This window comes from Syngnathus floridae, chromosome 1 (genome assembly GCF_059516105.1).
Source record: "Syngnathus floridae isolate MCC-2025c chromosome 1, RoL_Sflo_1.0, whole genome shotgun sequence".
Taxonomy (NCBI): domain Eukaryota; kingdom Metazoa; phylum Chordata; class Actinopteri; order Syngnathiformes; family Syngnathidae; genus Syngnathus; species Syngnathus floridae.
In genome coordinates this window covers 21138048-21151999 of record NC_142413.1, presented here as the reverse complement: position 1 = coordinate 21151999, position 13952 = coordinate 21138048, and the positions used below count along the sequence as shown (strand labels likewise).

General features: G+C 40.1%; 1 protein-coding gene and 1 long non-coding RNA gene across 7 annotated transcripts in view; one reads left to right on the top strand and one right to left on the bottom strand.

Moving 5' to 3' along the window:
- atp8a1 (ATPase phospholipid transporting 8A1) overlaps nt 1–13952 on the top strand; it is a 97263-nt gene that overhangs the window by 49331 nt on the left and 33980 nt on the right. For all 4 annotated transcript variants that reach the window (XM_088385634.1, XM_088385619.1, XM_088385629.1 and 1 more), the window contains 3 exons: nt 4822–4994; nt 7836–8019; nt 10198–10308. In XM_088385634.1, coding sequence (XP_088241760.1) covers nt 4822–4994; nt 7836–8019; nt 10198–10308 — 468 coding nt within the window. The remainder of the gene's footprint in view (nt 1–4821; nt 4995–7835; nt 8020–10197; nt 10309–13952) is intronic.
- LOC148404557 (uncharacterized) lies at nt 4451–10419 on the bottom strand. 3 transcript variants are annotated; one of them, XR_015860583.1, is made up of 4 exons: nt 9922–10419; nt 5818–8513; nt 4932–5077; nt 4451–4871 (listed from the first exon to the last, which is right to left on the bottom strand). It is a non-coding gene; the product is annotated as an uncharacterized LOC148404557 (long non-coding RNA). The 3 variants fall into 3 exon arrangements; XR_015860581.1 differs by having other exon boundaries at nt 5828–8513; nt 9922–10418; XR_015860578.1 differs by lacking the exon at nt 5818–8513 and having other exon boundaries at nt 9922–10347.

Here is a 13952-nt window from a genome sequence, read left to right as displayed (position 1 = left end):
TGAACGTTATAGCAGTGATTTCCTACCAGGGTGCTGTTGCATCCTCGTGTGCTGTGAGACATGCTGCGGGAAAGCATCCAATTCCACTTTATCAGTCAGATTTTTTTTAACCTATCTTTGCCAGCCAGCTCGTATGTATAGTAACAGGCACTTTTGTGCTTTTTGACCAGATCAGGATTATTTCACTATACATAGTACACTTTTTTGTGACATACTTTTCTGTTGGTGTCCTGTGAGCTCTTTTCACATTTTAACTATTTCCATTGGCTTAATGTTGAGAAACACTGCCTTAGAATATGTTTCAGGAATTAGTATTGAAAACAGTATCTTCTTTGTTGCCAGCTAGTCTCCTGTCTTCACCGGTCTTCTGTTTTAAAATAAAGCCTGAAGGCTTGAAAATGTGCCCACAGGGAGCACACCACCCCAATGACGGCAGGCAGACATTCTAAATCTCTTTTTACGCGTGTAAGGCACCCCGCAGAGAAGTCTGTTAACCCCCGGCAGGAGAGCCTTGTCTGTCGGTTGTGAGACGGCACAGTGCAAATCTCCGCACTGGAAAAGGGCCACAGACGAAGATTAAATGTAGCTTGGTTCGGTTTGTTAAGGGGGAGAAATAGCAAGAAGAGGGGTGTCAAGGAAGGCGGGCGGGTGATGACAGACTACCTTCATCCTGTCAGCCGTTCGTTAAGCGTGATGAATTGACTTGAAGTAAAAAATTCGGGGTTGGCGGATTCATAAAGCGTGCGCAGCGGCGCTTTGAAATGTCAACTCCCATTCTGTTGTGGTTGAGCAGATGCTTACATAAGGCACTTTGTGAACAACGCAAAAAGGCGGAAAGCAGCCGCGCCGTACCGGGCACATAGGCCAGACGGGACGCGACGGCTGCTCCTGCTCATTCACGGCGGCCATGTGCTGCACAAGAGAGCAATTGGAGCATGTCTTCCCTCCTCAGTGGTTTACACGTGCTTGTCAACATTTTAGACATCCCCTGTGCTGCATCAGCTCGCATGGTCTGAAATTCTTCAAGTCAAACCTGCTCTCCAATGTAGGATTAGGTCACTTTCAATGCAGATGCTCAATCACTTGAAGTGTCTGGCTCCCACTGCAATAGCATACGGAACTGGACAACAAGTTACACAATCCCCTCTCCACGTTAGTAACTTTTGTTATTTGTATTATTATTGTTGCATATTATCATTGTTTTATATGTGAATGGGATCCTTCACCCATGCACATTTTGCAATACAACACGACAAACATCAATTACACTTGTCAACAACATTTTTTTTTCTCTAGCGGGTTTTACTACGACACTTCTTTTGCTACTACGACTTCTACTTATATATTACATGTAATATAATAATATATTTCATAATATTACTTGACTTTTGAAAGTTCTAATTGAGATGATTAAATAATTTATGCAGATTCAACTCTACTGGGTGTCATTTTTGCACCCAATCCTACAAAATGTCCTCTTTGAAGAAGTGGCATTGGCGCAAAGTTGAACATAAACATTCACCGTAGCTGATAGACCACATGTCTATTTTAACAGGATTAACCCCATTGTGGAGTGGCTCCCCCGTCTTAGGCAGTTGATGACTTTACATCTCTGCAAACATCCAGATTCCACATCATGGGTGTCTTGCATCAACAATGAAGCTCAGTCTTTACGGGAGGCTCTGAATGGTCGTTCCCAAAACCAAACACTAGCGATTCACATAGGCTAAATGGCTCATTATGGCTATAACAAAAGGTCTTTAGAAGGAAACATGTAGAATTAGCGCTGGAACTCCACAGTGTAATTTAATGAGGGGGTTGGGATGCTTGCTCTGTGTTAGTGTCAATCACCGAGTGTGATGACTGCAGTCTACTCAAAATGGAGGCAGAACCTGAGTGGAATAACAATAGGGACAAAGTTTTGTCCTCCCCCCTCAGCAGATACAGTATGACAAATGACATGTCTGATTTTGGGCTGTTTTACACAGAAGGTTCACATGTGCGCAGCTGTTCTCTGTTTGTGTCTTCCTTCGTTCTTTTCTCCTGTGTTAATCCATCATCTCTCTCTCTCTTGCTGTGTATCTGCTGAAACGCATAGCCCTGTTGTCCAAATATTTCCTTTCAGCTGAGGTTTCAGAGTTGTGTTATGCCAAGCCATTGCTTTGCTCACCCCCCGGTCCTGCATGGCCGCTTTGACATATTGGACTTTGTCATGGGCCGGACCCCCTAACACCCACCCAGGGGTTCCTGCTAATGTCCGTCTTCTGGATGACATACAGTATAGTAATCCTGTACACTATTGTATGCTTAAGTTTTATGTGTGCTCAAATACATCTACAGAGCATTTTAAAAAATGTGTTATAAGGTCAAATTTATGTCGAGCATGTGCAAGGGGTAAAACTCAGTTTGAACCGCCATTTGCACAAAACTTTAGCAAAGCTCACAAGTTCAGTGAGCATCAAAGGATAGCACACCAAAAGGAAGGTTGTACAGTTTGCAATGTTACACATGCACTAAAACAGTGTTTCCCAACCTTTTTACATTGGCGGCACACCTTTTCATGGGAAAAAATCTCAAGGCATACCCCCACCAAAATATCTTGTTACACCAGGTTCTATATTAAAATTAGTTAATTATGAAAAAGACGTTGTGAAAGTGTTATACAAAATAAAGTCCTATTCATATGTGTATATATAGAGAGAGAGTTGAATAATTAAATAATAAATAAATAGATAAATAGATAAACATTTAAAAAATTATATTTCTATTTTCCCCTAATAGAAGTGACACTTTTAGACAGTGTAAGGAATAAACCATTGAAAGTGATTGCGATAAAAATCCAAAAGAATCAACATGATTGTTTACTGTTTGAGATTAGCTCCATTAATATTTCAACAATAAGAACAGTCACGTTTAAAGGAACCTGCAGTGGTTATCACAGTGAAGGTGTCATGGCTTGACTGTTTACTTTATGTTGGGGAAAAATGCACATTCCAGGTTCTCCGGTTGAACTACATCCTGGGATTTCTGTCAGTCTGTAAACACCTCACGGCCGTCAGAGCGTCACTGTTATCAAAAGCACACAGCAGCACACGGATAAATTGAATATGTGCCGATGCAGCACAATCAGACGGACACAACATGAAATCTCAAGATTCTTCGATTAGCAATGCACATGCTATTAGCAAGTGGCTGACCAGGCCTTGTGCTAGATGACCAATGGTTTGGCAATCCTGTTTACAAGGCGCTCCCTAATTAATATGGGACAATTTCCCACGGCATAGCTCACCAGTGTGCCGCGGCACAGCGGTTGGGAAACACTGCACTAAAAGATATACCACTCTGTCACCAAGAGTTGAGCCATCGTCAAGCATGATATCATGTCCAGTTGAACGATGCTTTTGCAAATCCCGCAAGACCTCAGTTGAGAAAAAAAAAAAGACCGTTAAAGGGTCATAAAAGTCCACATGGCAAGCTCAAACCTTGTGAAACGGGTAGGTCAGTGAGAATCCAAAGATGAACAAGTCTCTGAAGGATAAATGCTGCATATACATATTTGGACATCTTAACTCTAAACCTTTCTGAGATTTTGCAAAAAGTTTCAGTCTCTACTGAACAATAAGTGCCTTATTGAACAGTTTTTAGTTTTGCTCTTTTGGAGTCACTATAAAGTGCCTTTGGGGTCTTCATCAGATTCAATCGCAAACAGCTCAATATAAATGATAATACAATAAATAATAAATTATACATTTTAAAATATTAGCATTATTGGGATGACATGAGGTCAGTGCCCATGATACAAAATAATGTCTTGAAATAATTATAATTATAATATTTCTATTATTTCCTCTGGGTAAAGTTGCGTCAAAATCCTTAATGGATGCTGTTCAACCTTGTAGGTGCAACTCTCGCGAAATTTCCTAAGTGGTTCACCATCTGGGAGAAAGATGGTGGAAGACAGAGATGATCTCACAATGCTTTGCTCTACAGTCCATATGCTTCCAGTCGGGACAGTAAATCCTTTAGTTTCCCCGGCGTTCGCCATCGCTTATCATCGCTCTTGATACTGCGTAAGCAGTTAGTGTGGCAATTATGCCTTAAAAAAGTAATCACTTACTAATGAACAAGTCTTCAAATGTCACCTGCTGGCATAGTAAAGAATGATACTTGAATAAAACACAGCATAGTGGAGGTCTTTTGTGTTGTTTGACAAAATATTTGCGGTATTATAAATTACAGCACGGGTTTACGCAGTTGGAGTTCTACCGTGTTCGCTCATCCATCATCGAATTTGCTCTGCTTTTCATCCCTTTGAATTGCAAGTTAAAGAAAATATTAGAATCGACAGAAACAATGTTTTACCCTCTTATCCCGAAATTGTGTCTTTGGGTAAACTTTGAAATGTGGCTAAGACTAAAAAAAGATTGTAATCACTCATGTTCCTGTTTGATCTGAGCATTTTATTAATCACGTTGTATTTGTACATGTGTTTCTTTTCTCCATCTGCACGGGGCAATTGGCCAGATAAACCAGAAAACCCTTTTATCTGGAGGAGTTATAATGTAGCCAGGATTAGGAATGACACGCTTATAATAATATTAGAGTTCGTTGGCATCTGTTAACAATTGCTGTTACTGGTTTGTGTTATTAACATTTGTCTAAAAATGAAACAGGCACATTTCATACCAATGTGATTTACCGGGCGAAAGCCATTAAACAAACAATTAAAAGAGGATAATTGAGAATCCATCCAGCTAGAAATAATACGGACTGCGGACTGCTGTAATCATGAAGTCCATCCAATGTTTTCCTCTCTGGCAGAGAACAAGGGAGACTCTCAGCCACCACTGCGGAATTCTGGGAGATGCCCTCTACAAGGAAAACGACTTTGCTCTTATCATTGATGGGAAGACGCTCAAATATGCGCTCACCTTCGGAGTGCGACAGTACTTCCTGGACCTCGCCCTGTCCTGCAAGGCTGTCATCTGTTGCAGGTAGAATGAGTTCACACTGTTTTTTCTTTGGCTTGTCATGATTCCGCCACAGATGGCAACCAGGGAAAGTGTGATGGCAAAGACTGGAATACAAATGGACACCATTGGACATATTACAACAATTGTAACTGGAATAAAAATGGCTCTTATTCATCCGAACATTGGAAATATTACAATATGTTAAATTAAATAATTTAATAATAAATTAGTAATAAATAAATGATAATAACAGTAATATAAATAAAAATAAATAATAATTATATACCAAAATATATTTTTCAAGGAGACGTGATTGTAAATAGCATGTAGCTAAAAGCAATAATGACAAGCATGGAAATGATTGATGCTCATCAACAAGCCAAACATTTACACAGTTTTTACATTTCACAATTTACATTATTTCCTATGAAAAAAATTGTTTTGGAATTAGAACAACTTGAAAGGCAACCATCAAAGAACGGAAAGTCCGCTGGATTTCCCCGTGTGAAAATTACGAAAATCAACAACAAAAATTGTGAAAAATTTCAAATGGAAAAAAGGCAAATAGATTAAACTGACTTTTAATTAAGGTGCCTACGTAGCGCATGGACATTACTTTTTTGTAAAATAAGGGTTTTGACATACTATCACGTTTGACCCTAACCATTAAGAGGCCTATAATAATCCAGAATCAAAAATGAAAATTGTGATACTCTGAAAAGTGCAGAACTGCAACATGCCCCTTCCAACTCTTGCTGGAGCTCGCATTGCAACCAAAACATAACTACCAGTAAGTTAATTTAAAAAGTATATAGGCCTAGATTGAAGATACATTTCTACGTACTTGTTTTCACCTGATTTTACGGCACGGGCATGAAGGTTTCATCCAGGATAAATTCAGGATGTCAACTTGCAATATTATGGAGGTGCACAGTTGACCTGGCCCAGTCACATAAATAACAGGAAGTACTTTCGCTGTCAAGCCCCATGAACCTACGTTCTACGGCCTGAAGTCGAAAGCGTGTTTTCAGAGCTTAATCAAACTTTTACATTGACATTGCATGTAATATCTGCGTTTTCTACATCTCTTTGCCTTCACGAGGCCTCTTCAGCACAAGTATCATGGATTTCACAACATTGCATAAGGAAATCCTTTGTGACGGCAACTTCAAAAGACCCAATGGTGAATTTGCACTGAGATCATAAAAACATTTTATGTGTCGTTAACATGATGGGCTGTCCAAAATCGAGCCACTTATAACAATAATTTCACTGAGTCTTACACTGATAGTGAAATAGTCCAGTTGCAGGATGTTGGTTGACCTTCTTTTTGTTCACATTTTGAAACAATTCCTCCCATGGGAAATAATCAATTGAAACAATCTGTTCCAGGTCCAACTGTGGACATCATACACACAGGTGTCTTAGTGTACTTGGACCGAAGCATGTCACATTTGATCAAGAAGATAAATGACAGAACACTGATAGTTAAAGCGTTGTGTTTTTATTTCATTTTAAGATGCCAAACACGACTTTTGTGCTGATCCATGCATATGGTGCATGCAGCAGACACATCCCCAAACCAATGTACAGTAAATCCCTTTTTCTCTTAACAGTCTGTGTTAAGGTTGTTCCTTGTTGTGAATAAGTGTCATAAAAAAGCCCCAAACTTAAGAAAAAGCAAAACTCTGGTCTTTTGATGTTCACTAAACAGAGCCCTCATGCGGTACCCAAGGTTGAATCCAATGCAGACGCTCTGTGTGACCATGAGGGTCCTTAATTGGAAAAGGAAAATGGAAAAACCAAGCACACACCAAGAGCTAATCTTTTGATTAGCTGAAGTCTCGCATCCATCCTGCATAACGACAGATTGAACATATTTTTCAACCTCAGGTCCATTTGACAACATCCCAGAAACTACATTTAATATGGACTATTTGATATTGATGGTCGGAAAACTGTTCAGAAAGTGAGTGCTATATAAATATAAACATCTGTATCTTAAGAGCCGACATTTTGGAGCCGTTACTCAAAAGGATCCACAAAGCAACACGAATATGGTCACAGAAAAAAATGCTTGGAGAAGAGAAGAATGCATAAAAACTTGTACAGTGTTTAAATCTCCTTGGGGCACAGTAAAAAACATCTATGAGGAAATAGATGGAGGTTGTACAGCTGCATGTTTAACAATCAGGCTCGGGGAGAGCAACAGAGGAGGTCACCCGGCCCCGTTACGAGCCCACCACAGTTTTAGACACCATGCTGGAATATGAAACATAAAAACCTCTAAAGGGCCGCATCATATTTACAAGCATTTGGGGACTAATGGTGACTTTTGAAGGAAAATCATGAAGGCCTTTCACTCATGGCAGAATCCTGCAATTCTACCACAACATACTTGCCGCGATAAGCTGTAAATATTCTAGCTGGACAATAAACACTTAAAGATAAACAAGCAATCGTTCAAAGAACAACATTGCGATAGTTAAATGCCAAGTGCAGGAAAACAAGAACAGACTGCTTAATCAGTCTGACAAAGTCATGCAAGGACAAAAAAAAAAAAAATGGAGAAAATCAGTTAGGTGTATGAGTCTATTTAGTGAAAATAGTTTGACTTTTGACCTCATACTGTATTACAGACTTAAAATCAATAAGTTCTCCTTTTGCTCCAAATAAAAAGCTATATTGGTTTAGCATACGATCGATGTGTCAAAAAATTTGAACCCTTTGATGTAGATAATGTTACATAGGCACACAAAAAATATGCTAATCTTCTCACTGGGACTGTAAAACACTAAAGTCTTGGGTGGTGCTATATGCAATTTATAATAAATCAATAGCATGTGTGTCCTTGATTTTCAGAGTGTCTCCTCTGCAGAAGTCAGAGGTGGTGGAGATGGTGAAAAAGCAGGTAAAGGTGATCACGCTAGCCATCGGCGACGGCGCCAACGACGTCGGGATGATTCAGACGGCGCACGTCGGCGTGGGAATTTCGGGCAATGAGGGCCTGCAGGCCGCCAATTCTTCTGACTACTCCATTGCTCAGGTGAGCTGACGGTGCTGCTTAAAATGAAATGGATAGGAGGGTATTCTCCCATCTTTTCTTTTGATGAAGTTCAGATTTTTGTTTTTTCTCAAATGTTCAATATCATTCCAAATATCATTGGCATACATACATTTGCGTTGAACTCTTTGACTGTAACCCTATTACAGTGCTGGTGGCCACTTTACGGGTGTCTACATGAATCCATTTAATGATTTCAAGGGGGTTTGGTTTTGAGGTTTTGTTTGTTTTTTGACCACGTTGAAATTTTCCCTAAAAGGTTTTTCTCAGTACTCTTTTTAATAACGTTTGAGCAATTTTAAAATAAAAAAAACCTCAAAGCCATTTCACCTTCAAATTCTCACAAATTATACCTTATCAACTTTTGCAACTGTCAAGCGTGTTGTCTGTGTTAGTGATAGTTTGGCACATTTTTGTGTGCAACAAAAGCTCTCTTTTCTTCTGGCGCATTAGCTTATGCAGTGAAGTGGTAACACCTGTAAAACAAGCATCCAAACGTCACAAAGAGACTCCGGCAAAATTCACAATGTAAACACAATGCTGTACTTTCCATGTAAGGTTGTCTGTCAACATGCGATACCTGAGAGCAACAAAAACACTCCCCGTGTTTACACGCAGAACGTCATTCAATTCAACATTTTTCTCTTGCCGCCACAGCGCATGGGAAAGCGATAGTTGCGTACAACACAGTGCGTGCTCTGTCCTTGAGTAGGCAATTACTATTCAAGAGGCTTGAGTTTGTTCCCCACTTCAGTCCGCATTACATGTCCAAGGTTTATGTGTGTCAAAGACAGGTGGCCTCTTATAATCCACATTGCAAATTAAATTACACTTCCAGAGTCTTTTTTGCGCTGATGTTTTCTCAATATTGGCACTGCCCTATGTTAGCTGTAATTGGCTGACTGGAAAAGTGAAATCCAACCTGGGAAGCTGTTCAAAATCTAAATAAAGCACGCTTTGGTCAAACTGTCATAGATGATTATTTTCATGTTATATCAATGGAAGTCATAAGTCAACTGTCTGTTACGTACACAAAAAAATGTGTTAGCATGTGTGCCTCACAATTTGAAGGTTTGGGGTTTGAATCTTCCTGTCTGAGGTTTACAGACTGTTTTCCCAAGTACTTCGACTTCCTCGTCCCGCATATAAAACCATGCTTCTTAGTAAGATTCCAAATTGTGCTGCTGTGTGGTTGAGCAGGTTTGATGATACTGAACTGAGAGAAAAAATCTGCGCTCAGGCTTGCTTCCCTGACAGTTTAATTTAACTGTAATTTATGTAAGCGATATAGTATTACAGGACATTATGTATGACTGTAGTACTTCACAAGAGTTGTCCTGGCCACTCGGCAAATATTTTACACTGCAAAATTATGTGCGCTTTGATAGTCGGCAGCAATATAATAATATTCTTCAAGGTGAGCAACACTTTTCTCAATACCAACAAGCAAGTGGACAAGCAATCTTGCATTTATACTGTGTAAACAATTATATGACTCACTGGCTGCATGAAGAATTGTGGCATTATTTGATTTGCATATGAACGTGTCTCCTTCAAAGCCAAGGATTTTGACGCTGGTGCTCCCCTAATCAGCCAACAGCGTGGCAAGCGTGACAAATATGAACCTCACTACAACTTGTTTCAACTCACTATTGGCAATGTGGCAAATGTGCAGCGTGCGTGCGAACTTAAGTGATATCCTGGCTCATCAAACGAGTCAGAACCTTTTTAGGTTAAACTGTTTGGTAATTTAATTCTTCTTTCGTTTCAGACAGCAAAAGGACACAATGTAAACGTTATAATTTGTTTCAGGCTAGCCGCTGAGCGGTGTTCCAGTGTAATCACACTTATCAGCCAGAAATTACACTGTAATTTTACACTCACCACAGGCGTGCTGAGAACAGGATCATTCCAAAGTCATCTACTGGCTACGCTGAACTTGCGAATACCCGCACAATGTTTTTTGTTGTTGCTTTTTTTTTTTTTGACAGCTATTATTCTCCCATCTTCCCACTAAGGGAAATCCTGATGTTTCTTTCCTACATCCAAACATTCATTCATTCTTGTTGTAGCCTTCATGACATCCATTATGTTAAGAACCAACCAACGCTGTATGTACTGTACACAAACACCTTTTTTTTTTCTCCCCCTCCCACGCAGTTCAAATACTTGAAAAATCTTCTGCTGGTCCATGGAGCTTGGAATTACAATCGTGTAGCCAAGTGTATCCTCTACTGCTTCTACAAAAACATTGTCCTTTACATCATAGAGGTAAGTAGCCTATGATAACATATTTAAGGCAAAGCTGCACGCTTGAATGTTGTCTAACGCCATCAAAGAAATTAGAAACTACAATGTCGCTAAGCAGAATGCAGTGGAGATTGACTGAGATTTTATTTTAAGGCTGTGTCTCCAAGCCTTACTGTAAACCCTATCGGAAGAAGTTGTTAACCACACAACCCGATGACATGTAAACTCAGGAGCCTTACAAGCAGCCAGTTTCAACACAGCCGGACAGAAAACAAGCAACAAATGAAAAATGGCTACTGTCCTCAAAGATGCTTGTCCAATACAGAATCATGACGTTTAAAACTTTCTGTGTGAACATTCATTTGAATTCCACCGGGCATGAGAGGAAAAATACATGCACAATTTACAGTACGTTGCAGAGACATTATAAAGCCTGTTCTTTTATTTTATTTTTTTCTTGCCTGGACCACCGTGAAGGTTTTCCAAGTTAGCATTGTTCAGCTTTCTCGTTTTCTTCATATCACCAAAGATAAATGGGAATGTCGCAGATGGCTTGTGACACACAGCAGACCTCACACTGATTATGAGTTCAAAGCCACAAGCCAGGATGGAGATAGCTTAAGGGCATACTATCAGCCATGGCGCTGTGATGTTTTGATCTGCCCCTCTTGCCAAGTGGTAAAAGTCTTCAGAGGGCCATGCTAATTTTATATTTTTCAAAAATATCACGCAATGGTAGCGCAATAAATTAAATTAAAATTTTGAATTAAATAGCCTTTTCATAAATAATGAAAACTTAAAGTGTTGTTTTTTTGTAGTATTGTTAATTTATGACTTACTGATTTGTGTTTGTGAAAAAAACCTTGCCTATTGAATCGCAATCACAAAAATCAGGGGGCAAAAATAGCAGACAGATTATATAGTATTGTTGTTTAGCCCTACCTAATGAAAATTGTTTTGAAACGTTTTATTTTAGCATTGCACGGTGGTCTTAGAAGCCACTTGTTAACAGTTATCATAAGTAACATTTTTTTTTTGTTTGTTTGTTTAAATATTTCTTTTGCGCCACAAGTTTACATTCCGTCTTTTAATCATATGTAATCCGGGTAGATGTTTTCGCATATGCTCTGAATGTATTCTCAAGCCACTACTTGCGATGCGTTTCAAACATCCACTGGTCCCCCTTCTATGGCTTTCTCCTTTTACAGTTGGCCTGCCGTTGTAAATGAACCACAACACTCCGAGAGACCTCAGACCACAATCGAGTCGTGGTCAGAAATTCCTCTCAACGTTTTTATGTGTTCTCTCTGGGGTGGGACCGCATCTCTTCTCCGTTCAAAATCACGTTGTGGACCATTGGTGTCTTGGGCCCGCGTCGCCGTCGCCGCGCTGCTTTTTTCGCTCGCTGTGGAAATGAACTTCACGCTCCACTCGCCGTGCATTACTTCTTCGGGGGTTTCAAGCAAATAATAGGAGACTTTGTCAGACCTTGAAATCTAACACACGAGCACTAGTTTGTCACACTAATAGGTTTAGCTTTGTCCTGGCATGCGCTTCTCTCGCTCCCAGCCACATCACGACTTGGAAAACTCAAAAATGTGATGGGATTTTTTTGAAACCTTATATTGGAAGCATTGTGGCATGCTACTTAAGCCACTTTTTTTCTTTTATCTCGTCACATCTTTGGTTCTTTTCAAGATTTATACTCTAAGTCTCAGTGCTCGCTCGGTTCCTATTTAGTGTCTACTCCGGTATCTGATACGATGGTGTTTAAGATAATCCTTTATGATCCCCAGAGGCACCAGGTAGCAGATTGTTAAAAAAATAGCAAAGGAAGAATAAAAAGAAATATGATACGCTTATCTAAACACAACTTCATCGAACAATGAACAGTTAATTAACAGAGTGCTGACTTTCAATCACATTCAAGAGGCTTTTTCCAAATAATGCAAGACAAACTTCGAGGTGCCTCTTTTATTAGGCGTTAATTTGTTTGAAATGGATGGCACAGCTGGTGACTTATTGGATACGACAATATGAAATCCGACCTATAAGTTACTGTTGTAGTGTTTCCAATCTGTTTCCACTCAGTTCTGTTTCCATCAATTCATGGCACTTTTTCTGGCTGTAATCATGCACATATTTTAGTTAATGTGATTCCTCAACTAGAATTCCCACTTTCATCCCAAACGACACAGTTAACTAAAGAAATGCACTGAAAAGGGGCCTGTATTCAGTCACATTCAAGCTAAGAGCCTCCTCCAAAAGGAAACTATGGCAACGTCATCTAATAGCCAATCCTGTAGACCACTCAAGTTTGATTGACACTTGGCCACGGTGCCACAGAACTCGCTGATGGACAAGTGGCATTTATGAGGCCATTACATGACAGCGTATTCACAAGGCCGTGCTCCGCATTGCAAAACACTGCCGGTCGCTTGCGACGCCACATATTTGCGGCATATTTATCAGCTACTTCTTCATGTCCTCAATGGCGCCTTTGTGCATGAATTCTATTAGCAATTCTGCAGTAGTCAGCTTAAGGGTATCAGGGCCCACATTGTAAAGGACAAATGTCAAACCCCTTCCAGACACTTCTCAACGTGGCCTCCGGAGCTGCGCAATCAATGATTTTTCATCCTGCTGCTGAATATGCAAAGAGTCTTCTAATCGCCTGCATGGCTGTTTTTCAAGATGTGCACTGGAGGAGAGAGGCCAGCCACACCCCTCCGCTGAGTGGCCCTCAATGACAAGAAGAAAAGGGAATGAAAAATCCTGCCGGGTTCTTCCCCTTAATGAGCAAATCAATGCATCTGTCCCTCAAGAGAGACAGGCAGAGGGGACGTAGTGGGGACCCCGAGGACCAGGCCAAAACACTCACATAAGAAGCAGTTACTGCTTGCTGTGAATGGAAGCCTTTTTTTACCTTGCACAACAATAAATAGGCTCTCGCCTCACATTGAGCAGAGCTGTAATTAATTCAGCAGTTTGACCTGCTTGCTAGTTTCTCCTCGTTACCACTGCTTCGGGCAGCCTGCCTGCCTCCTGGCTCTTGGGGGCTTCATGTACACATTTTATTTTCTGATTGATTGATTGATTGATTGATTGATTGATTGATTGATTGATTGATTGATTGATTGATTGATTGATTGATTGATTGATTGATTGAACTTTATTCATTCCACAGCGGGGAAATTCACTTGTCACAGCAGCGCATATGAGTGCAAGAATAATACGAGTGCAAGAATAAAACAAGTGCCAGAATTACAAAAAAGGGTAAATAACAGACAAGGGCAAACACAAGTGCTGCTAGTAAAGACGAAACACATTCATTTTATCAGGTGGCATGCGTGTTGTAAAGTCTGACAGTAAAGGGAATGAAGGACCTGCGGAACTGTTCCTTCCTACACCGAGGGTGCAAAAGTCTGCCGCTAAAGGAGTTGCTCAGGGACGGCACAATCTCATGGAGGGGGTGAGAAGTGTTGAGAGTACAGCAATGTACTTTTTCCTTCTATAACAAGTCAAGGAAACAGTGAACATTAAAATAAATGAATTAATTTACCTCTGTTCGATTAAATTACATGTATGGCTAGGTTGAACATTATGGGTGAATATACAGTGCAGTGTTTAATATTCTTGTTGTATGTGTCAGTTCTACTCTAACC